At 49.3% G+C, this 27,701-nt stretch overlaps 1 protein-coding gene across 1 annotated transcript in view; it reads left to right on the top strand.

Annotated features, from left to right (window-relative positions):
• Positions 1 to 27,701, top strand: part of VSTM2L (V-set and transmembrane domain containing 2 like) — a 94,180-nt gene that overhangs the window by 58,340 nt on the left and 8,139 nt on the right. Inside the window, exons 2-3 of the mRNA XM_063147496.1 lie at positions 3,875 to 4,044; positions 17,114 to 17,164. Coding sequence (XP_063003566.1) covers positions 3,901 to 4,044; positions 17,114 to 17,164 — 195 coding nt within the window. The 5' untranslated portion in view covers positions 3,875 to 3,900. The remainder of the gene's footprint in view (positions 1 to 3,874; positions 4,045 to 17,113; positions 17,165 to 27,701) is intronic.

The raw sequence follows: 27,701 nt of genomic DNA, 5'->3' as shown, positions 1-27,701 counted from the left end.
CACATCTGGAGGGCAACCAAGTTGGGGTAGGCAGGTGTAGACCATAGAGAGCTCAATGGATCAGGCATGATCTGGTGTGAGCCAGTGTCTGCTTCTGCCACCGCTGCTCTGACCAAGGGCCGCCGCCGCCTCCTCCTCCTCCTCCTCCTCCTCCTCCTCCTCCTTCTTCTTCTTCCCACATTTCTGGCCTTGCTGGTGTCCTTCTCCCTGAAGGCGTGACCGGCTAGAGACGGCTGGTCAGTCAAACTCCAGGCTCCCTTTTCAGCTCAGCAGGAAACGTTTCTTTTTTCCGTCAGCTTTTAGAACTTGACTTTGACCGTACTTTCACACTGCTCATTTTATTGTCCCCTGGGCCTGTTGGGTGCGTTTCCTTCCCTTCCCTTCCTTCTGGTTTTCTTAGAAGGGAAGCTGAGATGGCACAGGGCGCGGCTGTTTTAGGGTTTGACCATGTACAGCAATGGTGCAATGTAAATAAATAAGTAAATAAAATAAAATAATAAATAAATAAATAAAAATAGGCAGGAAGGAACAATCTCTCTCAGCCCCTTCCGAGAGCCGCAGGTCATGGCCTCATTCGGCCATGCTGCAGCCTCAGCATTTTGCGGGCCCCAATCCGGCCACCGAGAGTCACAAGGCTAAGGTCCGGATCCGGCCCCGAGGGTGGGGGGCCGAGGGAGGTTTGCTGCCGCCGCCTTTGGCACCGGCCGAAGCTCCGTCTCTCCTGGGGCTCCTGAGCAGCGAGCCTGGCCCAACCTGCAGGAAGCTGACGTGGCGCTCCTGACGCCCCTTCTGCGCCGGCGCCGCCTCTGCTAAAGGGGCTTCAAGGGCACGGAGCGCCTCCCGGGGGCGGAGAGCCGCGAAAGCGTCAGCGCCCCCCCCCACCATCCGCAGAAAAGGCGGCGCTGTAAAGATACAGGAGCCCAGTCCTCCTTTCCATAGGGTCACCCTAGGCAACGCAGAGGCTCCGGGGCCAGCGCCCCGGAGCCTCTGCATTGCCTAGGGTGACCCTATGGAAAGGAGGACTGGGCTCCTGTATCTTTAACAGTTGCATAGAAAAGGAAATTTCAGCAGGTGTCATTTGTATGCATGCAGCACCTGGTGAAATTCCCTCTTCATCACCACAGTTAAAGCTGCAGGAGCTATACTACAGTGATCAGATTTAAAAGACGGCAGGGCACCTGCAGCTTTAACTGCTGTGATGAAGAGGGAATTTCACCAGGTTCTCCATATATACAAATGACACCTGCTGAAATTCCCTTTTCTATGCAACTGTTAAAGATACAGGAGCCCAGTCCTCCTTTCCATAGGGTCACCCTAGCGTTGTCCCCAGGCAAAAGGTGGGGCGGGGCAGGCAGGGAGCTCGGGGCAGGCATTGATGTCCTCTGGCTGCCAGCCCCCAACGAGCCCCGCGTGACCCTTTTAAGCGGCGCTGCTTCTCCCTCCGCGAGTCGAGTCGTGCGGCCAGGCACGGGCGCTGCCCAGGAGCGGCTCACCTGGGCACGGGCCCCGGCACTGCTGAGTCATGCCCCAGCTCTTTAAAACTGCCCCCAGCCCCTTTGCCTGTTTGGATGCTGGGTTGGGAACGGCCAAGTCGTTCGTGCTTAACAAACCATGAACAATAAATAAAATTTTAAAAATGATCATACTACTACCCCAAAATAAAGCACAATTGTGAAACAAAAGGCGGTGGACACACGGTAGGACAGTTCGAGGCACAGATGAGCATTTTATCGCAAGCTCATCGCGGCCCACTCCCGGTTTTTCGTGGGTCCTTTTGACGCCGCTACCCACCTCCCACAGGCCTCCTGCTTCTTCTGGCCGCCTTCTTCCCACACAAAATAAGGCCGCAGTAAGTCCAACTTATTTTTAGAAACGAAACGGGCCACGATCTCCTGCTGTGTGCAGGAAAAGCGGCAGAATAAAAACGCCCCCGGAATGGACTGCATGGTCTTTGTTTACTTCCTCTTTCTTCTCTGTTAGAAAGAGGAAGTATTGTGCGACAGAAGCAGGGGTGGGGAGAAGTGACAGTAGGGAACCATGATGCCCACCCCCGCCCCTCTGATGAAGCCCTTAGGATGCGTGGGCAGACAGAAAACATTTGACCTAGCACTGAAATGGTTTCAAGGTCAGACACACCTCTACAGGGCTGCCATAGTAGAGATGGACCTTTGCCTATTTGCCACTTAACAGGTAGAGAAAAGCCTTCCCTACAGATCTTTAAACAAAACTGTTTATAGTAGTTTTAAATGTATATTTCTGTGTATGTTATATGTTTTTGTAGTTTTTAACTTTGTATATTGTTTTTAAGTGTTTCAATCTTATGTAAACCGCCCCAAGACCTTCGGCTATGGGGCGGTAAACAAATGAAAATAATAATAAATTTGATTTAATAAAGCTGTGCCCCTGGTTTATTCTGCATTGTTGACCTACATCTTCTGGGGTGGGAGGGAGAAGGGCAGTAATGCCATTTTTATTCTGACCATTTCACAGTTCCTAAACGTTCCCTACGCGAAATTATTATTATATTTATTTATTTATATCCCACCCTTTCCCCAGTACTGCGACTCAAGGCAGTTTCCAAGATTAAAAACATGTACAATTAAAACATATAAATATAAATTACAAAAGTTAAAATAGAATTAAACCTACGGTAAAATTAAAAACAAGTTAGAGATTTTAAAAACTGTAACAGGTTTAAAAGCGGGGGATCTAATACATCAACACAGGTCTAGTATAGTTCCCAAAGCCTACTGAAACAAAAAAGTTTTTGCCTGCCTCTGGAAGTGTAGCACGGAGGGGGAGCCAGCCTGGCCTCCCTGGAAAGGGGGTTCCAGAGCCGAGATGCCCCAGATGTAGAGTATGCAGAACTGGTTGTGCAATAACTAGAGCTCGGGGCTGCTGGAGGAATGGTTGTAATTGTTGTAGCTAATCTCCTTACATCTCTCAATCGCAGCAACGTGTTTAAGATGCTTTTCCCCAACAATAAATGGCTTGTCTGTGTTATTTAGTCAAGAGCAATTGCCATCTTAATTGCATATTCTCAAGATAACACCTGCATTGAGTTACTGTACTATTTATTTTAATTGGCTAATTGATTAATCATTTGAAAGGAGATAGCTAATTAACTAAAGGACCTTTAATGAGTTGACGGCTCTGATTTTTAATTGTTTGAGAAATGTGAAAAAGAAAGTAAGGAAAGACTCCCCCAAATGTAACCCCAAACAGGGTGAGATGTGGTGATAAATTCAAGGCTCTACTCTACTCAACACTTGTAGTGTGTGTTTTGAGGAGCCGTGGCTTTCAAGGGCCAGAGCCACAAACTGACCACGTCATGGGCTGGCCTGGACGGGATCTTGGCATGCGCTGAAATCAGCAGGGAGATCCGCTTGGCCATCAGCTCATGTATGTGCATCACAGCCAACGCTAGGTAGAAGAACCAACAGGTCCTCCGGGCAGCTGCCTTAGAATCATAGAATAGTAGAGTTGGAAGGGGCCTACAAGGCCACCGAGTCCAACCCCCTGCTCAATGCAGGAATCCACCCTCAAGCATCCCTAGCAGATGCTTGTCCAGCTGCCTCTTGAAGGCCTCTAGTGTGGGAGAGCCCACAACCTCCCTAGGTCACTGGTTCCATTGTCATACTGCTCTGAGGAAGTTTTTCCTGATGTCCAGCTGGAATCTGGCTTCCTTTAACTTGAGCCCGTTATTCCGTGTCCTGCACTCTGGGAGATCGAGAAGAGATCCTGGCCCTCCTCTGTGTGACAACCATTCAAGTCTTTGAAGAGTGCTATCATGTCTCCCCTCAATCTTCTCTTCTCCAGGCTAAACCTGCCCAGTTCTTTCAGTCTCTCTTATGGCTCTTTGTTTTCCCTGCAGCGTTCTTCACAGAGACCCCTCATGACATGACCGCCCGGGCTGGTGAGGATGTGGAGATGGCTTGTTCCTTCCGTGGCAGTGGCTCCCCTTCCTACTCACTCGAGATCCAGTGGTGGTACGTGCGCACTCACCGGGACTGGACAGATAAGCAGAACTGGGCTTCCAACCAGGTATTTCTCCTTGCTCAGCCGCTCCTGTTTCTCCTCTCTCTTCCTCCTCCTTTTCCTTCTCTGCCTTTCCGTTCCTTTGCAAGCAATCGAACTCTCCCCGGTCCCAGCACTGACGTTCTTTGCAGGGTATGATTTATTGACATATTATTGCATTAAATCCCACCATTCTCCCCTCCTGCAAGGAGCCCATGGTCTTCTGCCTCCTCTCCGTTTTATCCACGACAGCCTTGTGAGGCAGGTTAGGCTGAGAGTCAGTCACTGGCCCAAAATCACCAGGGGAGCTTCATGGCGAAGTGGGGACTAGAACCTGGATCTCCCAACTCCCACTACACCACACTAGCTCTCTCTTGGATTCCCAGAATGCACCCCCCCCAAAAAAAGTTGTTTCAGTTTACAGAATTGGGGGAAAGGGAATGGTGGCTGCCACAAAAAATTGCGTGCGCACCCCCACCCCACACCCCCCCCACACATACACTCACAAGCAGCTTACCATTTTCCCCCACCAGAATGCAACACAGGAGTCATTTTGGGAAAATAAAACGGCTCCCACCAGGAGAAGCCCCTGCTACCCACCCACCCCGGTGTGAGCAAAAGTGGGGGATTGAGAAACATCCCTGTTCCTGCCTAGGCATTTCTCATGGCATTTATATCATAACAAATAAAAATAACAAGCATATGGGCCCCCTTTTGTTTCCAATTTTTCATTCAGTGCAGATTCAGTGGCCAGGGCCGGCCCTACGGTTAGGCAGAGTGGAGTGGCTGCCTCAGGCAGCAGATGCAGTGGGACAGTAGTCAGGTGTTGGAGGCTCGAGGTGTGGGTGCTGCTCAGCCTGTCCTGTGCCCCCTAAATTAGTCTGTTCTCCTCAGGTGTAGTGGAGGATGCTTGCACCATCACCACTCGTGAAGCAAGATTCAGCTATTACTCTGGTCAACTCCTGAATGGAGGGGCGCCATTTTGTCCTCCATCTCAGACAGCAAAATGTCTTTGGCCAGCCCTGTCTGTGGCTTCAGGGTATGAGATGAGAAGCCCCCAGTTCAAATCTTGCTTCTGTCCCAAACCCCCTTGTCCTCAGACCCCCAATACCATTGTCATCCCCCTTTTCCTCTGCCATATGGGGCTAATAATATTCCGCCTGTCTTACAAGTCTTATTGCAAGGGGACATTAGCAGTACGACAATGGAACCAGTGACCTAGGGAGGTTGTGGGCTCTCCCACACTAGAGGCCTTCAAGAGGCAGCTGGACAACCATCTGTCAGGGATGCTTTAGGGTGGATTCCTGCCTTGAGCAGGGGGTTGGACTCGATGGCCTTGTAGGCCCCTTCCAACTCTGCTATTCTAGGATTCTATGATTCTATGAATATATATATAGCTGAAATCTGCTGTGGAAATGGTACCTTTGATTTGTAGTGCTCCATGGCCGCAAGGCCTTTGTGCTAAACATTGGGGATACATAAGATACCGGCATCTTGTCCTTTCCCCCAACACTCACCCCCACACTCACCCCACACAGCACCCCAGAGTGAGACCTGCTTCCAAGCAAAACCGTCTCCCCCAAACAGGAGTCCTGAGAAATTAAATAATTCCGAATGAACAAACGGATTCAATGATTTACGACATTTATGGCATAAAAGTTATCTTGGCGGCGTACTATAAGCAAACATTTAAACAATGTGAACACAAAATAAAACATTAAACAATAAAATCAACAGCTACATAAAATGCGAAACAAGACAAGACTCACCGCGCCCCAAAATTAAATACACTGATTTTTTACATTGTGGTTGTTGGTTGGCTTTTCTTTTTCTCAATCTACACTTAGAGAACAGCTCTTAGTTTCCCCAACGTCTCCAGACAGGATTAGGGGGAAAATCCCACCTGAAACCCAGCAGAGCTGCTGCTGCCACAGTCCCCGTTGACAATACTGGACCAGTGGTCTGACTCTGTGAGGCTGCTGCCTACGCTCCTGTACTTGTTGATTTAGAAAAGAAAAACACTCAGTAGAACCAGACAGACGACATCACTGCATCTTTCTCTTCCCTCCTGTGGGTTAGTGGAGACTGCGGAATGCAGGAATCTCAGTGTGGACATGGCAACAAGGTTCTTTGCACCATGCTCTCCAGCCCCCGCCGTGGACCTCTCACCCGTGCCCTTAAGCCAGTGGTAAAGTACCACAGTGGTAAAGTACCACAGGGCTCCGTCCTGGGCCCGGTGCTCTTCAACATTTTTATTAATGATTTGGACGAGGAGGTGCAGGGAAACCTGATCAAATTTGCAGATGACACAACATTGGGTGGGATAGCAAATACCCTGTAAGACAGAAACAAACTTCAAAGTGATCTTGATAGGCTGGAGTGCTGGGCTGAAAACAACAGAATGGAATTTAATAGGGATAAACGCCAAGTTCTACATTTAGGAAATAGAAACCAAACGCACAGTTACAAGATGGGGGATACTTGGCTCAGCAATACTACAAACGAGAAGGATCTTGGAATTGTTGTAGATCACAAGCTGAATATGAGCCAACAGTGCGATATGGCTGCAAGAAAGGCCAATACTATTTTGGGCTGCATTCATAGAAGTATAGCTTCCAAATCACGTGAGGTACTGATTCCTCTCTATTCAGCCCTGGTTAGACCTCATCTAGAGTATTGTGTCCAGTTCTGGGCTCCACAATTCAAGAAGGACGCAGACAAGCTGGAGCGTGTTCAGAAGAGGGCAGCCAGGATGATCAGAGGTCTAGAAACAAAGCCCTATGAAGAGAGACTGAAAGAACTGGGCATTTTTAGTAGGGGTGTGCACAGACCCCCCGCTCCGCTTCACTTGCAGATCCGCCATTTCCCGGATCGGGCTGCTCCGCCCCGCCCCCGCTCCGCCCACTTCCGCTCCGCTCCGCTCGGAGCTCCGGATCCGGATCGGAGCTCCGTTTCCCCCCCCATAGGGTTGCATTGAAAGCTAAAAAATTATACAACTTTTTTTCTGTTCAAGTTAGAAACCTCACGTTTGGCACCATGACACCTCATGGGGGTATACACACGCACGCCAAGTTTCAAAGCAATCCCATCATCCCCTGATTTTTGGGGAATTTTTGAAAATCGGGCACCCCATTCACACCCCTTTCCATAGCTCCGTCAATTTGCACGTTAGAAACCTCAAACTCGCCACCATGAAAGCTTATCCAGGGATACATACGCACGCCGAGACTCAAGGCAGTCCCATCATCCCCTGATTTTTGGGGAATTTATGAAAATCCAACACCCCTTTCCATAGCTCCGTCAATTTTGCACGTTAAAAAAACCCCTCAAACTCACCACCATGACAGCTTATCCAGGGATACATACGCCGCACGCCGAGACTCAAGGCAGTCCCATCATCCCCTGTTTTTTGGCAGGGCTTAAACCTGCAAAATTTGGAACTTCCAAAACTCCAAGTGAGCGCAGGAAGGACTTCTCCCCTGAGTCAAAGCCACACACACACAACATCCCTGCGAGGTGGGCAGGGGAGGAGGGAGGGAAGGCAGGCAGGCAGGCATGCAGCTGGCATTTCTGGGGGCATAAGGAAGTGAGCCAAGGATAAGCCAGTAATGCATATAAAATGGAATAAATCAATAAATAAACAAAGGAGGGGTGGAATTAAAAGCAGCAGTGTTGCTCAACAAACAGCAAGAAGAATTTTTTTAAAAAGGCTATATCTGTCTTTTACCAGCAATAGGGGGACGTGCCCGGGGGAGGGGGAAGTAGCTGCCAGTTCAACTCAAGACAGCCATTGCTTCACCAACAGCTCTGAGCTTGAGAAGTAAACGCTCACTTCAACTCATAATAGGCATCGCTCCACCACTAAGAAATGAACGCTCACTTCGACTCATGATAGGCATTGCTCCACCGTTTTACTCTCTTTGGAAAGCTCTAATGGCCTTCCAGTGCAGGAGAGAGTGGGGGCACGTCCACGATGAGATGCCCTAGGGGAGCTCATCCCCTTGCACCACATCTTTTCAGTTGTTCCCCAAAGTTAGGGTGGGTAGCAGTGCTGTGTTTCTATCTCTTATTCTTGGCTTAGTATATGATTTCAGGTTGTGTTTGTGCATTTGGTGGGGCTACTGTGTTAAAAAACACTGGGAAAAGCCTGTTCAGATGAAGAAAGAGAAGTTTCCCAGAATCCCAAGTTACCCGTTTTGCCTAGGCCCTCCTCTAACTTTGGGATCATGTGATCATGACCGGGAGCTGACTCTGCCCCTCAGCCCTTTGAAAAAGGTATTTTTCCTGCCGATTTTTTAAAAACTTCTAGCGCGCGACCCGCACGACGCAGAGAGGTGAGAGTAGTCTCAAAATGACCCCCATCCACGACTCTCTGTGCACAAGAATTTTCTGAACGATAGCTTCAAAAACCAACCCAGTTATGCCCGAGTCTTTCCCGCAATGCAATCCTATGGGCGAAAAGCCGAAAACGCTGTTTGAGCCGCGCGGTTGACCCGATTTTCAAAAAAATATAGCACGCGACCCGCATGACGCAGAGAGGTGAGAGTGGTCTCAAAATGACCCCCATCCACGACTCTCTGAGCACAAGAATTTCCAGAACGATAGCTTCAAAAAGAATGTAGTTATCCACGATTATTTGCCGCAATGCAATCCTATGGCGAAATGTTTTCAAGATGGCGATCGGAGCGCTCCGCGGAAACCGGAGCGCTCCGAAAATGGGCGCTTCTCTTCGCCTTGCTTCTAGGGGTCCGCGGTCCGCTCCTACTCCGCCTCTGGGTAAGGCGGAGCAGGCCAATCCGCTACTGCTTCTACGCTCCTAATCGGAGCGGATCACACCCCTAATGTTTAACCTGGAGAAGAGAAGATTGAAGGGAGACATGAGAGCACTCTTCAAAGACTTGAAAGGTTGTCCCACAGAGGAGGGCCAGGATCTCTTCTCGATCCTCCCGAGTGCAGGACACGGAATAACGAGCTTAAGTTAAAGGAAGCCATATTCCAGCTTGACATCAGGAAAAATCTTCCTGGCTGTTAGAGCAGTACGAGAATGGAACCAGTGACCTAGGGAGGTTGTGGGCTCTCGCACATTAGAGGCCTTCAAGAGGCAGCTGGACAACCCTCTGTCAGGGATGCTTTAGGGTGGATTCCTGCATTGAGCAGGGGGTTGGACTCGATGGCCTTGAACGCCCCTTCCAACTCTGCTATTCTGTGATTCTATGATTCTAAAGGCATGCAGGATCACGTGTCCAGGGAAATCTATGGTATACAAGTGGCCTTTCTCTCCCCACTGTCCCCCGTCCCCCGGAGGGGATCCGTTGCCTCTCCTTCGCTGCCCCGTCTCTCACCACTCCGCCCACCCACCCACGCGCCACCCATCTCCTGGGATTCTTCGATACCATCAGCAAACGCATCTTCTGCCTTCTTGCTCGCCATGTTCTTTGTCGCTTCCTGCTCGTGTCCTCTGCTATCCGCCCTTCCATCTCTTGCTCCCTGTCGCTTTCTCCCCCGGTATCAGGTTTGGCAAACAGCTGTCTCTTTATTTCTCTCTCACTGCTCACACAGAGATAAGGACCAAATAATGGCGAGGCGCCTTCCGTTATTTTAATGAGGCTTTTATTATTTTGTGTTTTGGCAACACGACTGCAGCTGGGGCTCCCATCAAACGGGGCGGGGGATGGGACAGGGGGGCTGTCTGGGGTAACGCGCTGTCGCCCAGAGCAGCAGCAGCAGCGGGGAGGTGACCCGGGGAAGAGGGGAAAGGCCATCGCTCTGTACCAGGGGCTGAGGAGTCTCGCGGGAAAGAAGAGGCGCACGTTTCCCCTACTGCCATTGCAGGCTACGGAGGTCTCGCGTGTGATTGGGAATCCCCCCCCCCCAAGAAACGGCAATGCTGTGACAGAGCTGTTACTCTGCAGCAGCAGGGCCAGGCAGCCTTTTGGGGGTGGGTGGGTACATTTGGCAATCTGAGCAACTGTCCTGGGCACTGCCACAAAATGGCAGCTTGGCAGGCACTAAGAGAGGTGTCCGGGAGCGCCTTAGTACCAGTGAACATCATGTTGCCTACCCCTGTGCTGCCTGGGTCTTTTCCTGTCCTGCCATCACTGATGGTCAGGCAGGTTTTGCAGGGTTTTCAGGATGCAGCGAAGCCACCCTCTGGAACGCATCACCCACTCCATGTCTTTTGGAGCGAGGAGGACCCATGCGCCCTCCGCCCTGCCATTTTATGGGCAGTGATGTCATCCCCAGAGGGAGAGGAAGGACACACCCTGGTCCTGTAGGTGACAGGTGCAAGGTGATCCAAGAAGCAGTGCAGGAGACCAGGCACTCTGCTCCCCGTCCTGAATAACTGGACCAGAAGAAAGAGTGGGACCCCCGGGGCCCGTATTAAATGGACTTCCCTTCCGTTTCATGGTGGGAGGGTGCGTGCCTGTTCTTCTGGGTTCTAGGGGCACAACGCTTACACAGGTTTAGTTTCCTTTGGAAGGATGTCAGTGGAGACTTAGGCCATTCTGTAATATTTGAGTGTATCGACATATATGTGGGTTGAGCACCTGTCTCCCTCAAACTACCATGTCTCCTCAGACAGAGAAATGTTTTCTATAATAAGAATAGAGGATGTCTGTCTGTCTGTCAGCATCAGAACTCCCAAGACAGTGAAACCTAGGCACCCAAGACTTGGCTTGCATACAAAGCAGCAAGTACCTCAGGATTATATTGTTTTTAAAACATGTGAATTTATTTGGTTAGGCCCCATCTTGAGTATTGCATCCAGTTCTGGGCTTCAAGAATCATAGAATCATAGAATAGCAGAGTTGGAAGGGGCCTACAAGGCCATCAAGTCCAACCCCCTGTTCAATGCAGGAATCCACCCTAAAGAATCACTGACAGATAGCTGTCCAGCTGCCTCTTGAATGTCTCTGGTGTGGGAGAGCCCACAACCTCCCTAGGTAACTGATTCCATTGTCATACTACTCTAACAGTCAGGAAGTTTTTCCTGATGTCCAGCTGGAATTTGGCTTCCTTTAACTTGAGCCCGTTGTTCTGTGTCCTGCACTCTGGGAGGATCGAGAAGAGATCCTGGCCCTCCTCTGTGTGACAACCTTTTAAGTATTTGAAGGATGCAGCCAAGCTGGAGGGGGTTCAGAGGAGGGCAGCGAGGTTGATCAGGGGTCTGGAAACAAAGCCCTATGAGGAGAGACTGAAAGAAATTGGCATGTTTCACCTTGAGAAGAGAAGCCTGAGGGGAGACATGATAGCACTCTTCAAATACTTAAAAGGTTGTCACCCAGAGGAGGGCCAGGATCTCTTCTCAATCCTCCCGGAGTGCAGGATACGGAATAACAGGCTCAAGTTAAAGGAAGCCAGATTCCAGCCGGACATCAGGAAAAACTTACTGACTGTTAGAGCAGTAAGATAATGGAACTAGATAATGGAACTAGGGAGGTTGTGGGCTCTCCCACCCTGGAGGCCTTCAAGAGGCAGCTGGACAACCCTCTGTCAGGGATGCTTTAGGGTGGAGTCCTGCATTGAGCAGGGGGTTGGACTCAATGGCCTTAGAGGCCCCTTCCAACTCTACTGTTCTATGATTCTACGATTCTACGATTTAAATAAATTCTAATCCATCCATGTGGTTGAAGCCTGCAAGTAACATCTTCAGTCACTAGGGGCAGATTTCCCTAACAAGCCCATAGCTTTGCAGTCTACACAATTTGAAGCCTGGGGAGATTACTAGTCCAAGGGACTGAGTCATGGTCCAGCCCCTGCCGTGTGCCCCCTTTCTGTCCCCCCACAGGGGATGGAGGGTACAGAACCTCCCCTCGGGGGGCTATAGAGGAGCGCCATGGCAGGGGCATTCTGGGGGCACCAACAGGCATGGCGTCATCCAGACAGGGTGGGCACAATGCATCCAGCTGCACACGTTTGCTTGAAGGCTTTGCTGTATTCCAACTTTTGTAATGCCCTTTTTTTAAAAAAAATGCCTAAAAAGGGCTCTGATGACAACAGCAAGGTGTGGAGTGATGCTGTGTAACAGTAAAGCTTCTTCAATTTGTTTTTATTTCCTAGTGCATTTATTTCCGTGCATTTCTCTATCTGCAGAGCGTCCCCCTTGCTCTGCACCCCTTATGGTTGGTCTGAGCGAACGAGCTCCCCTTGACTGATGCCCCCTCCCTCCCTCCAAGGTCTTGGCATTCCCAGACCCGCAGCCTCTACTTTGCGGGGCTCCGTTTTCTCTTCCCCCCTCTCATCCTCACACCTCCCCGGCAATTTCTTTCCCCCCTTCCCTCCTCCCCCACCCCTTCTGTGGGGTGAGGATTATAATTTCATCCCTTAGTTAAGCTGTGCGTCTTTCATTGCTTCCCATACTTTGCTGCATCCGGGGCGGGAGATATCTTCCCTTGCCGTCACATCATCGAATATGAAAAAGGCCGGGAAAACCGACCTGGAACCCACTCAGGAAGATGCTGCATGCCCGTTCCAAGGGAAGCCTCGATCTGTGTTCAAAACCTAGGCTGGTTTTCCACCAATTTCACTGTCACCGGCTGCTCCCCCCCCACCAGGGAATCTGGGGGGCAGCAGCTTGGCAGAAGCCGTGCCAATTGTCTGCTGCAGCTGCCCCGGCCCTTCGCAGAATTGCACCGTCCTGGGAGAGGGACAATTAAACCTTAAACCAATTAGTTCTGAGCTCTGACAGGAGCTTCCCTGGGTATCGGCTCCCTTTTCCATCTGCACGAAGGAGACTCTGAAGGAGGATGGTTCTGCACGTTCCGTCGTTAAAAACTGCATTTTAAAAAAGGTGAGAATTAAAGATAACAGAACACATTCTAATAACTGAAGCATGAAACTATGTGTGCGTTATATGGGCAGATGGGAGATAATATGGTTTTGGGAGCTAACGCTGGAAAAAGTGTCGCCAGGTAAGCCTTCCCCAACAGGGGCCCCTCCAGAAATGTTGGACTACAACACCCAACTTCCCGTCAGCATGGCTATTGGGTGCACAATAATGAGAGTTGTAGTCCACACATCTGAAGTAGTACTTGCCCTGTATTTGCCCTGTTCTCAAGAGAGAATAGCTTGTTCTGAAAGAAGTCCGAGTCCGCCTTAGCCTCTACCAAAACTTGAGCCCTGTTGCTTCTGAGATTTCGTCAGATTTCGTTGCTTCTGAGACGAAATCTCAGAAGCAACAGGGCTCAAGGTTTGGTAGAGGCTAAGGCGGACTCGGACTTCTTTCAGAACAAGCTATTCTCTCTTGAGAACAGGGCAAACAAAACATAAATTGGAGATGTTTTACCAGCAATTCAAACCCCTAATCAGGATGTTTCAGGCACACAACTCCGTCCTGCTTTTACGAACATTCCTTCCGTTTAACCTTAATTGGCCAACTTTTTTTTTTAGTGTGATCTTTTTAAAAGCCAAAAGGTGAAAATGAGGTTCTGACTTTGCCCCGGTAGGTCAGAGTGTAACTAGAACAAGATTAAGGCCATCTAAAAGTTCAAAAGGTCTGAAAATATATTTTAAAACTCAAGCAGGAAAACCGTGATTGCTATTTAATTTATTTTTAAAAAATGAAAACACCAGAAGTAATAAGGTAGGGATGATTTCTAGAGAAAAGTAAATGCAAAAGGACGTCACATGCAGAAGTAAAATGTAAAACCTGTAATGATTACAGAGAAAATACAATTGTAACCATGACAAGTAAACTGTCTCATGCTGAGGCCTATTAGAAAACAATATTAGGAAAACTGTATTAGAGCATCAAATAGAATCATAGAATCATAGAATAGCAGAGTTGGAAGGGGCCTACAAGGCCATCGAGTCCAACCCCCTGCTCAATGCAGGAATCCACCCTAAAGCATCCCTGACAGATGGTTGTCTGGCTGCCTCTTGAAGACCTCTAGTGTGGGAGAGCCCACAACCTCCCTAGGGAACTGATTCCATTGTCGTACTGCTCTAACAGTCAGGAAGTTTTTCCTGATGTCCAGCTGGAATCTGGCTTCCTTTAACTTCAGCCCGTTATTCCGTATCCTGCACTCTGGGAGGATCGAGAAGAGATCCTGGCCCTCCTCTGTGTGACAACCTTTTAAGTATTTCATAGAATCATAGAATCATAGAATAGCAGAGTTGGAAGGGGCCTACAAGGCCATTGAGTCCAACACCTTGCTCAATGCAGGAATCCACCCTATAGCATCCCCGACCCTAAAGAATCCCCGATAGCACTTGAAGAGTGCTCTCATGTCTCCCCTCCATCTTCTCTTCTCCAGGCTAAACATGCCCAGTTCTTTCAGTCTCTCTTCATAGGGCTTTGTTTACTTCTTCCCAGTTGCCAACTAGGAACTTCGTTATGGTTGGTGAACAACAGGTTGGGTGGGCAGAAATCTGCAAAAGCAATATTTTCCATAGTTTTGGGCAGCTGGTGTTACTTCGTCAGGGTGCACGGGGACATTCCAGACTGAAGGACCTGCTAGCTGCTCCATCAGTAACTCTTTCCCACCCTGGTGTATTGGCCCATAACTTGGCCACTGCTTTGTCCCCCAACTGCCGGCATCTCAGACTTCAGGCAGCGACGATGCCCTGCCCTCCAGGAAAGACCGGCCTGCTGGTGAACCAACATTTCCCCCACCACCCCCCTCAAATTCCCTTCCATGGCCCCTTTCTAAGCTCTGTCTGTCCCTGGTACCTGAACTTCAAAACCAGGACCTGACTGAGTAACTTAAAGCTCTTCCAGGGCGTGGGGAGGAACCAAGACCGTTCACAGACAGGTTTGGCTGCAGACAGGAAGACCGGCTCTCGCTGGAAAAGAAGGCTGCCCTCAGAGCGGCGCTTCCCCAGGGGGCTCGCTAGAGAAATTAGATCTGTCTATACGCCTGCTTGCTGTGATCAAAGGTGTTTTTGTGTCTGGGAGAAGCGGAGCAGTTTTCTGCAAAATAAGCAGAGATATGGAAATCTTGGTCTGCATAATTTATCCTGCTTTTCTTGGCCCTGAGCTTGACTCCTCTGGGCTTTGATTGCTTGAACAGTCCTGCTAATGGGGCCTCCCATATATTATCTATGGAACATGTTCGCTAGAATGGGAGCCTTGGGGGTACGCCCCACCCCCACCCTTGGTCTCTGCAATTGGGGCCCCCAGGAGTCATGCCAATGCATCAAAAGACTCTGTTTGCAAATGCGTTTTTCAAAAAGGCATTTCTTTCCAAACTCATGCGTTTGTTTTTGTTTTATTAATATCTTTATTGATTTTTAAAGTAAATGTTAAAACAAGAGAACAAGCGTAGGCCCTTAAGAACTTTGTTTAGAGGGTTCTAAATATTGCTGTGGGGAATCTTGCTTCTAAATTCTTTCATCTGGAAAATCAGGGTTATTAATGGCCCTAAATCAGCCAATACTCCCCCCAACACACACACACACACACACACACACACACACACACACACACACCTTGTCCCTATAAAAGGCTGGGGAGTGGAGCCGCACCACCTCCTGAATGTGTCTGTCCAGCATCTTGAGATCACCACAGCTAGGCCTACACAGGTACAAACCCCAGATACGGAGGCGTAAATGACACAATTCATAGAATCCTAGAATAGCAGAGTTGGAAGGTGCCTGCAAGGCCATCGAGTCCAACCCCCTGCTCAGTGCAGGAATCCACCCTAAGGCATCCCTGACCGATGGCTGTCCAGCTGCCGCATAAACCCAGGGAATTGTCTATCTGGTGTGAGTCCACGCGCAGATGGTGCGTGCCACCTTTTTCAAGGTGAGCGGAGCAATCAAGGCCCACCTTGCAGGGCTACTTTAACTGGATGCATGAGAGAAAACAGGCATAACGCTTGATATAGCAGAATGAACATTTATTAATATTTATTATTACATCTACAGTATATCCTGCCTTTTTTTTCTCGTGCTCACATGGTTCTCCTCTTTTCTATTTTATCCTCATGACAACCCTGTGAGGTAGGTTGGGCTGAGAGTGTGTGACTGGCCCAAAGTCACCCAGTCAGCTTCATGGCCAAGAGGGGACTAGAACCCAGATCTCCTGACTCCCAGTCTGACACTCTAACCACTACACCACACAGGCTCTCTGGAAATGTGTCAATACTTTATATCCAGCCATCAACTCCTTAAACAGGCTTAGGTTCATAGAATCATAGAATAGCAGAAGTTGGAAGGGGCCTACAAGGCCATCGAGTCCAACCCCCTGCTCAATGTAGTAATCCACCCTAAAGCATCCCAGACAGGTGGCTGTCCAGCTGCCTCTTGAAGGCCTTTAGTGTGGGAGAGCCCACAACCTCCCTAGGTAACTGATTCCATTGTCGTACTGCTCTAACACTCAGGAAGTTTTTCCTGATGTCCAGACAGGATTTGGCTTCCTTTAACTTGAGCCCGTTATTCTGTGTCCTGCACTCTGGGAGGATCGAGAAGAGATCCTGGCCCTCCTCTGTGTGACAACCTTTTAAGTATTTGAAGAGTGCTCTCATGTCTCCCCTCCATCTTCTCTTCTCCAGGCTAAACATGCCCAGTTCTTTCAGTCTCTCTTCATAGGGCTTTGTTTCCAGACCCCTGATCATCCTGGTTGCCCTACTCTGAACACAGAGGTTCTTAGCCTCTGCTGCCTCAGTAGTCTCCCCCACATCGCAATATAATTCTGACCTACCTTACCTGGCTGTTGTAAGGGTTACTAAGACAATGCGTGTGAAATTTTTGGGATTGTGCTGAATAAATGCTATTATTACAGTGAATTGAGTCCAACAGGTGCTGTAAAAATTATTTAGCTCAGCCTGAAGACGCCCCCCCCTCCTTTCCTTTCCTTCTTTCTTCTTTGCTTTGTCCCACCATCTGCCTCCTTTGGGCGACGTCCTTTCCTTGTTCCGCTTTCATAGCTTGAAGTGCTCACCGGCCCACCCTAAATCTCTTTCCTCCCTCCCCATAAATTTCCTCTCTCACTCCCAGCCCAGTTTTTTGCCTTTGAAGACTGCATTAAAGGCCAAGGTGTGAATTAGTTTGATGGGCTTTCTCTCGCCCCCTCCTTTTTTTTCTCAAGCTGAACTAATGGGTTCTCTCTCTCTCTCTCTCTCTCTCTGTTCTCTCCCTTCTCCTTTCCCGACAGCTAAAAGCATCTCCGCAGGAAGAACCCGGGAAGGACGCAACAAAAATAAGCGTGAGTTTTTCAATAATGACTTCTTGGGAAGACTTTAGATCAAGGGCACCGCTGTAGCTTTCCTCTTCAGCAGTGTTGGGAGCTGGAGCTTTGGCAAAACCGACGAGGGGAAAAGTGCAGAGCTAGGGAGTTGGAAAGTTCTGTGACGGCTCCATCCCCAATTCTGACCCAGTTTGCATTCTGATGAAACTTGGTGCCTGTGCCTTTCAGGAGTTCAGAGCGAAGGCAGGCAGGCAGGCAGGCAGGAAGGCCTTCCCCTGAATCCTTCTAGACAGGTACTGCCTCCTCCAGCAGTCCCAGCCCAGGGCCCTTCCCAGAGATCTTTTTATTTTATTATTATTTATTATTATTTTATTACATTAATATCCCGCCTTTTTTCTTCCAAACAAGGCGGCGTACATAAGCCGCCTCCTCTCCATGTTATCCCCACAACAACCACCCTGTGAGGTGGGTTGGGCTGAGAGTCTGTGACTGGCTCAAAGTCACCCAGTGGGTTTCCATGGCCGAGTGGGGACTAGAACCTGGATCTCTCGGCTCTCAGTCCAACACTTTAGCCGCTACACCACACTGGCTCTCTTTTTACCCAGAGATGCTGTCAGGGACTGAACTGGGACATTCTGCTTGCCGTGCAAAGCACGTGCGCTACTGCAGATCTCTGCCCCCTCCCCAATGTGCTCCAGACTGATGGAATAACAATGGGGGGGGGGAAGGCTGTTTGGAAGCTGGCCTCTCTTTCCCTCCTGACCACCCCCTTGCTCCCCGGCCCGTCTGGGGCTTTGCCAGCTCAGTCAGTCAAGATACAGGGTTGCTCCGATGTGGGCCACCTCCTGTCCTTTGGGGTAAGACATCGCTCTTGCTTCCCTCCCGGACAGCCTTTCTCATCCAGACGGAAGAGTCACTGGCCGCCCTGTTCATGAGTGGTGGGGGTTTTAGCCTACAAGGGCGGCTGACCGTGTCGTGAGCCTGTCTCGCCCGTTTCGGTGGGACAGTGTCAGACCCATGGCTCAACTCTCCCATGGAAATCCATGCCTGGCAAAGTGCCTGGTTTTGCCTCGACCGTGCCCCAGGTGCTCAAGCACAAGGAATGGATGAGCAGCATTTCCTAGCATCTCCAGATACAAAGACGGAGGCAGAAACCCCCGAATGCAACTGTAAGGGCTGTAAAAACCAGACAATTTCCATTGAAATTCAGAAAACAGCTGGGTTCATCTCAAGCCCGCTCAGGCCCTGCTGTGCCTTTGACAATGTCATTGGGAGCAGAAGTGGCTGTGACTCCTCCATCCCACCCCTGCCATAGAAGTGCTTTCAGGGCCCTTAAAGCTTGCCTTGCGTTTGAGATGAGAGCATTGCCGGCCCTCCCAAACTGGCCCCGGGGGCAAGGACAAACCTCCATAGGAGATGGGGTCAAATTCAGATGGGGCTCTCAGCTCCCTTTGAATTCAGGGGGCGGGGGTTTGAACTGGGAGAGTCTGTCTTCTGGACTCTGGTCAGTTCTGCGTTTGTCCCCTTATTCCTTAGGATCATGCAATTTGAACAGCTAACCATTGCTGTTGCTTTCAGACATTTCTGCTTGCTGTCCTTTGTTTTATTTATTTATTTGTTTATTTATTAAAACATTTGTATCCCGCCCTATATCACTGAGATCTCAGGGAGGCATGCAGATAAAATCAATTCAACAGTATAAAACAATAAATAATGTTCACAGCTCAAAACATTAAACCATTAATCAAGCTAAAACCAGTAGAAAATATAAAAGCAATTAAAACTAGCTTTAGGCAAATTTAGCTGTGAAAGGCTTTGGTAAAAATCCGTGTTTTAACTTGGTACCGAAACAAAGCCACCATCGGCGCCAGTCGGACCTCCAAGGGGAGGGCATTCCACAACCAGGGTGCCACCACAGAGAAGGACCTTGGGTCATTCGCGTTGCGCATTGGGATTGCCGAATGGTACCCTAGAGCACATTTCTCCTTGGTGTGCCAGGAAGGCCCTCCTGGGATTGAGTGGAAGTTGGCCCCGGCCAGGGCTCATTTCTTTGCTACCTGAAATGATGGCTAGAAGGAGAAGTTTCTCGAGGCGTGGACGTCCCACCCCTTCAAGTTTTGCTTCCCGCTTGACAAGTCTGTCTTTGTAACAGCATGAATGATGCTACTCAAGCCAGGCGCTGGTGGCTACTGTGGGAGTTTTAAATTTCCTGGCAGCCAGTATTCGGAGCCCTGCTGGATCCACAGCTATTTTTTACCTCCTGTGGCCAACTGATAAATTATAGCCGAGTCCTTTGCCGGAGCAAGGACAGTGTGCGGAATAAATTGCTCAGGCCAAGGACTTCTGCTTTTCCTTTGACTTCCATTTACGCTGATAGATGGGCCTGTCTCGGGCCAAGAATCCCCCGGTAAAACTTCCTGAGAGGGCCGGTGGGACACCAAGCCTGCCCGGCCTCAGCTGTACTGCCTGTTTCCCCATCTTTGCCTGGGCTCCCTTTGATTCAAGGAGACTTTGGAGCGGGGAGCCCTGCATAAACTGATTTCCACTTTCCGGAGAGGCGGGGGGGGGGGGGGGGCTTCAGAACACGGTCTGCGGCTTGTGCGTTTTGTTTTGAACAGCTGGCTTGCCGTACTCCCTTGACATTTAGAGATGTCAAATATCCCATTGAAATGAAAAAGGGAGAAGGAGGAAGCACCCAAAACAAAAGAAATGCGGGGAGCCAGCCTCAAGCTGGTGCCAAATAAGATTTATTCTTGGAGAAGTAGAGAAAGATCAACCCATTTCAGTACAGAAACCAATCTTCCTGAGGAATGATGAATGCTGACGTTGCTGAGTTCCTTTCTGCTAACGACAGAGAGAGTCTTGCGGCATTTAAAGGCAGACGCTTCGGCACCAGGCTATGCAGTCTGGGGCTCTCCAAATGTTTTGGGCTGCCACTCTCACAATCCCTGATCATGGTTGTTGTGGTTCATCAACACAGCTAGAGAGCACCAGGTTGGGAGAGGCTGCTCCACGTGACAGAGGCACGTTTCCGGATTGGGAGCTGAGGGGTTCTTGCACAGAGTCTACACGTGCTTGGGCTTGTTTCACACACTGAAACACATGTGTGTGAGTTGAGGGGGGGGGGGGAGCCTGAAAAGGACTTTTGTTGCTGTATTCTTTATGACCAGCAGTTGAAAGTGAACTGATCCCATTGAGAAGCACGGAGTGCTTCAAGAAAGGAAAAGCCCCATCCGTGGCATTATGGGCATTTCTACATGAGGCTTTTCCCCCTCACCTGTACTGGGGCTTCTGCTTCTGGATTCTTTACGGGATTGAGATTGGCTCTTCTACGTGTGTGTTTTTCCGAGGGGTTTCTTTCTCTGCCTTTCTACAGGCTTCATTATTATGAATGAAACTTTATTGAATAAGTCTTCCGACCATTGCAAAAGATCACGTCATCATTAAAAACATACAGGCATTAATTAAAATTTACAATTTAAAACAATATACAGTTCCTATATGATATATTATTTAAGACAAACAGTTAATAAAACCCCTTGTGCTGCGAGATTTAATAAAATCTACTTACTAAGCCATTTTTCTAATTCTTTTTTCCTTATGCTGGCTGCTTTAAGAGCAAAAAGGTCAATCCCCTGAGTCACAAAATAATTAGAACCATGTAGGAGGAAGGACAATTTATCCTTCACTGTCCAGTTTCTCATGCATATTAAAAACATAAATAGATTTCTCTACATTTTGAATACAAACAACATTCAAGATTTATTTATTTATTTATTGCATTTCTATATTAATATAGAAATATATTTCTATATTCTATATTGTCACACAGAGGAGGGCCAGGATCTCTTCTCGATCGTCCCAGAGTGCAGGACACGGAAGAATGGGCTCAAGTTAAAGGAAGCCAGATTCCGGCTGGACATCAGGAAAAACTTTCTGACTGTTAGAGCAGTGCGACGGTGGAATCAGCTACCTAGGGAGGTTGTGGGCTCTCCCACACTAGAGGCCTTCAAGAGGCCGCTGGACAACCCTCTGACAGGGATGCTTTAGGGTGGATTCTTGCATTGAGCAGGGGGTTGGACTCGATGGCCTTGTAGGCCCCTTCCAACTCTGCTATTCTATGATTCTATGATTATATACCGCCCGATAGCTGAAGTTCTCTGGGCGGTTTACAAGATTAAGACAATTCAAGTATAAAACAACAGTATAAAACCATAATATAAAATACAATATAAAAGCACAACCAAGATAAAAACAGCAGCAATGCAAAAATACAAATTTAAAATACAAATTTAAAACAGCAAGTTCAAATTAATTTATAGATTGTTAAAATACTGGGAGAATAAAAAGTAAATAGTGAGCTAGATCTTCAATAGCATGAATGCCATATATACATAATCTATCTTTCGATGGGATGCCTAGAAATCTACCCTATAGCATCGTTGTATCCATCAGCCACTAGATGGTGCTGTCCTATAGCAAAATTAAACACTATAAATATAATGCCATTAAAAACAATGACTGCAAAGCAAGGTGTGGCCCTGGAGGATGACAACATCATGTAAAGGACCTTCAAACTACCGTGAGAGGCAGGGAAGGGTGCAGTGGCCTCCCACGTTAATGCACGGATGGGGCCCATAAGGAGCCACCGTGGCTGCTGCCCCTCTTGTGCACCTGATGGGCCCTGTTTCCGGATTGGCTGGCTGCTTGGTTTTGATGGCCGGCTGCTGCTCTTTGTGCAAAATGAGCGGGTGCTGCATGGCCTCGCCTCCTGTGCTCTGTTGCACTTCAAGGCGGGTCCTGCAAATGCTTTGTGTGAGCAGGCTGAGCTCTAGGCATAACAATGGAGTCCGAACTCTGAATTTTTCAAGGGGGGGGAATGGCAGGGAGAGATGCGTTCTTCCATCAGATATCAAGGCCAGGGGAAAGCACCCACCCCCACCCACCCACCCCCATTGTCTTCTCCCACCAAGATGTCATTTCGCTCGAGCGTTTGGGTCCAGACCTCGGTGACCTCAGAGACCTTCCCAGCCCGCCGCTCCGCTCCTTGTTTCGCTTTTGCCATTGAGGGCCACGGCGGACGCAAGACGCCTGCCTGTCAGTCCAGGAAATATCTTCTTTGATTTGTCCCAGCATCTAAAGAACAAGTTTACGCTAAGGAGGCAGTAATCTAATTTGCTGAGCGGATTAGAATTCCAAACCCATTTAGGTTCACGTGAGCAGAATGAGGAGACGCACTAATTAGTTAAATAAAATAACTGTTCTTGGCCTTTCCCAGCTCTCTCCACCACCCCACCACCCACCCCAGGGGCCTTGGCCTGTCTGTCTCCCGCACTCATGCTGTTCCTGTTCCAATTGGGAAGGGCAGGGGGGGAGACATCACTTTCTCAATTATCTTCCAGCTCATTACAGCGGAGGGTTTTGCCCATGATATAAAAATAGAATAATATTTAAAAAGCACTTATTCTAATTGCCGTTCCTCTGACATTGTGTCATTTTAATAACGCTCGGCAGGCATTGATTCCCCCGATGGGCGACTGCGTGTGCCTTGTGCTAATATCTCTGTGGCCGCCGCCTTCAAAGGAAGCCACCCACGGCTGCTGGAGGCGGGGGGGGGGGGTGCTGATCCCGCCACGATCCCACCGGGCCCTTGGATCCTGCTCGCTTCCAGTGGCTTAGGTTGTTCAGCACCACACTGGGCTCCCCCACCCACCCCTTCTCCCCAAGCGGATGTAGAACGCAAGCCAGCCTTGCTCGTCCCGTCTTCTTGTTCCTGCAGCTGATGGTAGCGCAGTGTTCTTGGCAAAATGGGGTGAGCAGAAGCGAGCGTGCTCACATCATAGATTTCTTACCAAGGCAGTGTGATACCTGCAGCGATGGGTTCGATTCCTTTCCTAATTACGCCCGACAGGTCGCTTGCGTTTCTCTCAGCAGTCGCAGGAGTCCATCGATCTGCCCGCCACAACCCCCAGGGCCCTGGGTTTATTGCAAGCCCACTCAGGCCCTGCTGTGCCTTGGGAGCAGAAGAGGCCCTGACCCCTCCAACCTACCTCTGCCATAGACGTGCATTCAGGGCTGTTAAAGCTTGCCTTGCGTTTGAGATGAGAGCATTGCCAGCCCTCCCAAACTGGCCCCGGGGGCAAGGACAAGCCTCCTTAGGAGACGGGGTCAAATTCAGATGGGGTTCTCAGCTCCCTTTGTACTCAGGGGAGGGTTTTTGAACTGGAAGAGTCTGTCTTCTGGACTCTGGTCAGTTCTGCGTTTGTCCCCTTATTCAGTAGGATCATGCAATTGGCTTTCAAACATTTCTGCTTGCCACCCTTTGTTTTATATAGAATAGAATAGAATAGAATAGAATAGAATAGAATAGAATAGAATAGAATAGAATAGAATAGAATAGAATAGAATAGCAGAGTTGGAAGGGGCCCACAAGGCCATCGAGTCCAGCCCCCTGCTCAATGCAGGAAACCCCCCTAAAACATCCCTGACAGGTGGTGGTCCAGCTGCCTCTTGAAGGCCTCTAGTGTGGGAGAGCCCACAACCTCCCTAGGTAACTGGTTCCATTGTCGTACTGCTCTAACAGTCAGGAAGTTTTTCCTGATGTCCAGCCGGAATCTGGCTTCCTGTAACTTGAGCCCTTTATTCCATGTCCTGCACTCTGGGAGGATGGAGAAGAGATCCTGGCCCTCCTCTGTGGGAGAACCTTTTAAGTATTTGAAGAGTATCATAGAATCATAGAATAGCAGAGTTGGAAGGGACCTACGAGGCCATCGAGTCCAACCCCCTGCTCAATGCAGGAATCCTCCCTAAAGCATCCCTGACAGATGCTTGTCCTGCTGCCTCTTGAAGGCCTCTAGCGTGGGAGAGCCCACAACCTCCCACACTAGAGTGGGAGGTTATATGAGTATATATAGGTTATATAGAGTGGGAGGTTATAAACACTGTTATTTATATTTAAATAAATAAATACATATTTATTTATTTCTAAAACCATTTGTATCCCGCCCAGGGTCCGTTCCCTAGCCAGCCACTGCCAGCTCAGACCCTGTGTGAAGACGTTCGGGTTCTTTTGCCCTTGCTTACGTTGAGCGCCATTTGCCATCTGTTTGGAGAGGCCTTCGTGGGAGCACCTTGCTGTCTCCTTCTGTTTTGACCACCCAAGGCATTTGGAGAGACACAGGATTCTGGACGAGACCGATAGGATTTTGGTCTGATCCAGCAGGGCTCTTCTTGCGTTAACTTCCCTAAACAGAATGCAAATACAAGTTTAGCGTAAGAGCAAAATCAGGGCTGGTGCCTCTCGAAAAGCCTACCGTTTTCTCCCGAGATTCTCCCTCACCCCATAAAACTCCCTCTTCTGCTTCTTAAACTTTTCTCTGTAAGTTTCAAAGGAAGTTTGGGGTTTTTGGTGCAGCTGAAAGGGACATGTGTGACAGTCATATCCCAGCGACAGTTTCCTGGACTGCTTTTTTAAGCGTAGAGGGAGTTTAAAGAGCAGGTCCAGTGTGCCGGGGGCACGGGCATCTGCTCCGAGAGGCGTGCCCCTGTGTCTAAATGCCATCCACGTAATCAACGATGCTCCCATGCTTGGAGAAGCCCTGCATTCAGATTCAGAAATGCCTTATGGGACCCAAGAGAACACGCCACAGCACCTTCAAGGGGATAAGTAACCCATAAATTCTTGCCAAGGGTGAAATTAACTTTTGTGCCAATTGCAGTGGAAAAGACTCTGGTGTCCCGTAAGACCCATTTCTGAGCCAGAGACTGCTTAAGTGGGACTTGGGAACATCGATTTTTGTCCGACTGAAGAGGACTAGGAGCCATAAAAAGAGCTGAAGAAGGAGCTTTGAGCCAAGACAGAGACACACAGGGAATTTTATTTAAACCGGCTTTCTAATGATGCTTCCATTTCAGCAAGACTTACGATCCGTCTGTGAAGCCCATCTACCATTTAAAGGGGCTCAGAGGGCAAACAGCCATTAAAGTAATTTGGAAGATGCTGCGGAACTGTTTATGCCTTTGTGCAAATGCACATTTCTAGACAAGAGCTGGGTTGAGGCAGAGTGGTGGTGGTGGGTTTGGGGGGGGGGGGGCAGGCTGCAGTTGAGAGGGAGCTTCATTCTCTGATCCAAAAGCCTTAACCCAACTCCCAGACCTGCATGAGCTGGTTGTGGCTTCATAATGAAGGCTGGAAGACAATGGCACTCTGCACATGCTTGAAAGCCCTTCCAAGCAGGAAGACTTTGTTCCCACCGAAAGGGCTTTTGTTTCATGAATTCAATCCTCAGCCAACAGGCCCAACCCCCTGCCTCATTTTCTTCCCATTGTGGCAGACGATAAAGAGACCCCAGGGATAGATTTGAAGAACCTCTGGGTATCGTCCGAGGAACATTGGAATCTCAGGTCACAGAACTCTAGCTGTACAGTGATGGGAAATTCCAGGAAAGGGGCTGGGTAAACGAAGCACCAAGCGGTGGTCCGCGTCTGTATCCTGCCAGCCCCCCTGGGGAGCTCAGGATGGCACCTGTGGCGCTGTGCCTTTCCGTCTTTGCGGTAGCCCTGTGGGGTCATTGCAGAGAGATGACGTCTTGCTCGGAGCCTCAGGACAGGGCAGGATTTGAGCCCGGGTTCCACACATCCATTTCAGCCCATGCTGCCAACCTGTGTCCCATGTGTGTCTTGCACATGGCAAAGCCGCTCCTAATCAATCCTCCAGGAAAGGTAAGAGAGAAGGTTTAAGAGAGAGATGAGTCAGATATATTGGCTTCAGGTCAAGTTGAAGCTTTTGCAAGGAGTGGAAGAGAGGAACCTTACCTGACACTGAGCCAGACCCTTGCTCTGTGTAGCTTAGCCTGGTCTGTCATGGTGTCACCGTCCAGGGTTTCAGGCAGGAATTTTCACACCCTTCCTGCAGATGACTCAAAGAGTCCTTATCAATGGAACCTTCTCAAATTGGGGAGAGGCAACAAGTTGGGTACCGCAGGGCTCCGTCCTGGGCCCAGTGCTCTTCAACATTTTTATTAATGATTTGGACGAGGAGGTGCAGGGAATGCTGATCAAATTTGCAGATGACACAAAATTGGGTGGGATAGCTATTACCCTGGAAGACAGAAACAAACTTCAAAGTGATCTTGATAGGCTGGAGTGCTGGGCTGAAAACAACAGAATGGAATTTAATAGGGATAAATGCCAAGTTCTACATCTAGGAAATAGAAACCAAAGGCACAGTTATAAGATGGGGGATACTTGGCTCAGCAATACTACAAACGAGAAGGATCTTGGAATTGCTGTAGATCACAAGCTGAATATGAGCCAACAGTGTGATATGGCTGCAAGAAAGGCCAATGCTATTTTGGGCTGCATTAATAGAAGTATAGCTTCCAAATCACGTGAGGTCCTGGTTCCCCTCTATTCGGCCCTGGTTAGGCCTCATCTAGAGTATTGCATCCAGTTCAGGGCTCCACACTTCAAGAAGGACGCAGACAAGCTGGAGTGTGTTCAGAGGAGGGCAACCAGGATGATCAGGGGTCTGGAAACAAAGCCCTATGAAGAGAGATTGAAAGAACTGGGCATGTTTAGTCTGGAGAAGAGAAGATTGAGGGGAGACATGATAGCACTCTTCAAATACTTGAAAGGTTTTCACACAGAGGAGGGCCAGGATCTCTTCTCGATCGTCCCAGAGTGCAGGACACGGAATAATGGGCTCAAGTTACAGGAAGCCAGATTCCGGTTGTATATCAGGAAAAACTTCCTGACTGTTAGAGCAGTATGACAATGGAATCAGTGACCCAGGGAGGTTGTGGGCTCTCCCACCCTAGAGGCCTTCAAGAGGCAGCTGGACAACCATCTGTCAGGGATGCTTTAGGGTGGATTCCTGCCTTGAGCAGGGGGTTGGCCTCGATGGCTTTGTAGGCCCCTTCCAACTATGATTCTATGTTGGAATTGAACCTGGGCCCTTCTGCCTGCCAACCAAGCCTGCCGCTCCAGCTGAGTCATGTCCCCTCCCCAACTGGGTTGGCCAGGCTGAAAATGAGATTGTGTCCCCAGTGCTGTGGGCTGATCAGGAGAGGGACACACTTCCATCCAGGGCGCGGCCAAAACAAGGGAGCGCCTCCCCGTCATCTCACAAAGGCCGCTATCGCATTGCCCAGTTTTTGATATAAAATGCAAAACCTGCCCAAGGCCCATAACCAAGTCCACACGTGCCTCACGCCATAGTCAAGGGTAGGCAACCTAGAGCTTCCCAGGTGTTTTGGACTACAAGACTGTGATGGGACTGATGGGCATTGTAGTCCAGAGATCTGGAGGGCACCAAATTGCTTACCCCTGCTGGACGTCCTAGGTGTCTTCATTATCTTGGCCCTAACTATAATAATCCCTGCTCATTTGGAGCAACACAAGAGGTATGCATGAGCGCCCCGGGTGTGGTGGAGAGGCAAAGAATGTAAGCTGGGAAGCCTACAAATCTCACTTTGAACTTGAACCCACGTGGCCCGAGGCAGTGAGCCTGTGTGCACCAGTTGCTGGGGAACATGGGTGGGAGGGTGCTGTTGCA

The sequence above is a fragment of the Elgaria multicarinata genome, chromosome 1 (assembly GCF_023053635.1).
Source record: "Elgaria multicarinata webbii isolate HBS135686 ecotype San Diego chromosome 1, rElgMul1.1.pri, whole genome shotgun sequence".
Taxonomy (NCBI): Eukaryota; Metazoa; Chordata; class Lepidosauria; order Squamata; family Anguidae; genus Elgaria; species Elgaria multicarinata.
Note: the sequence above shows the minus strand (reverse complement) of the source record. Positions and strands in the feature narration are given on the sequence as shown.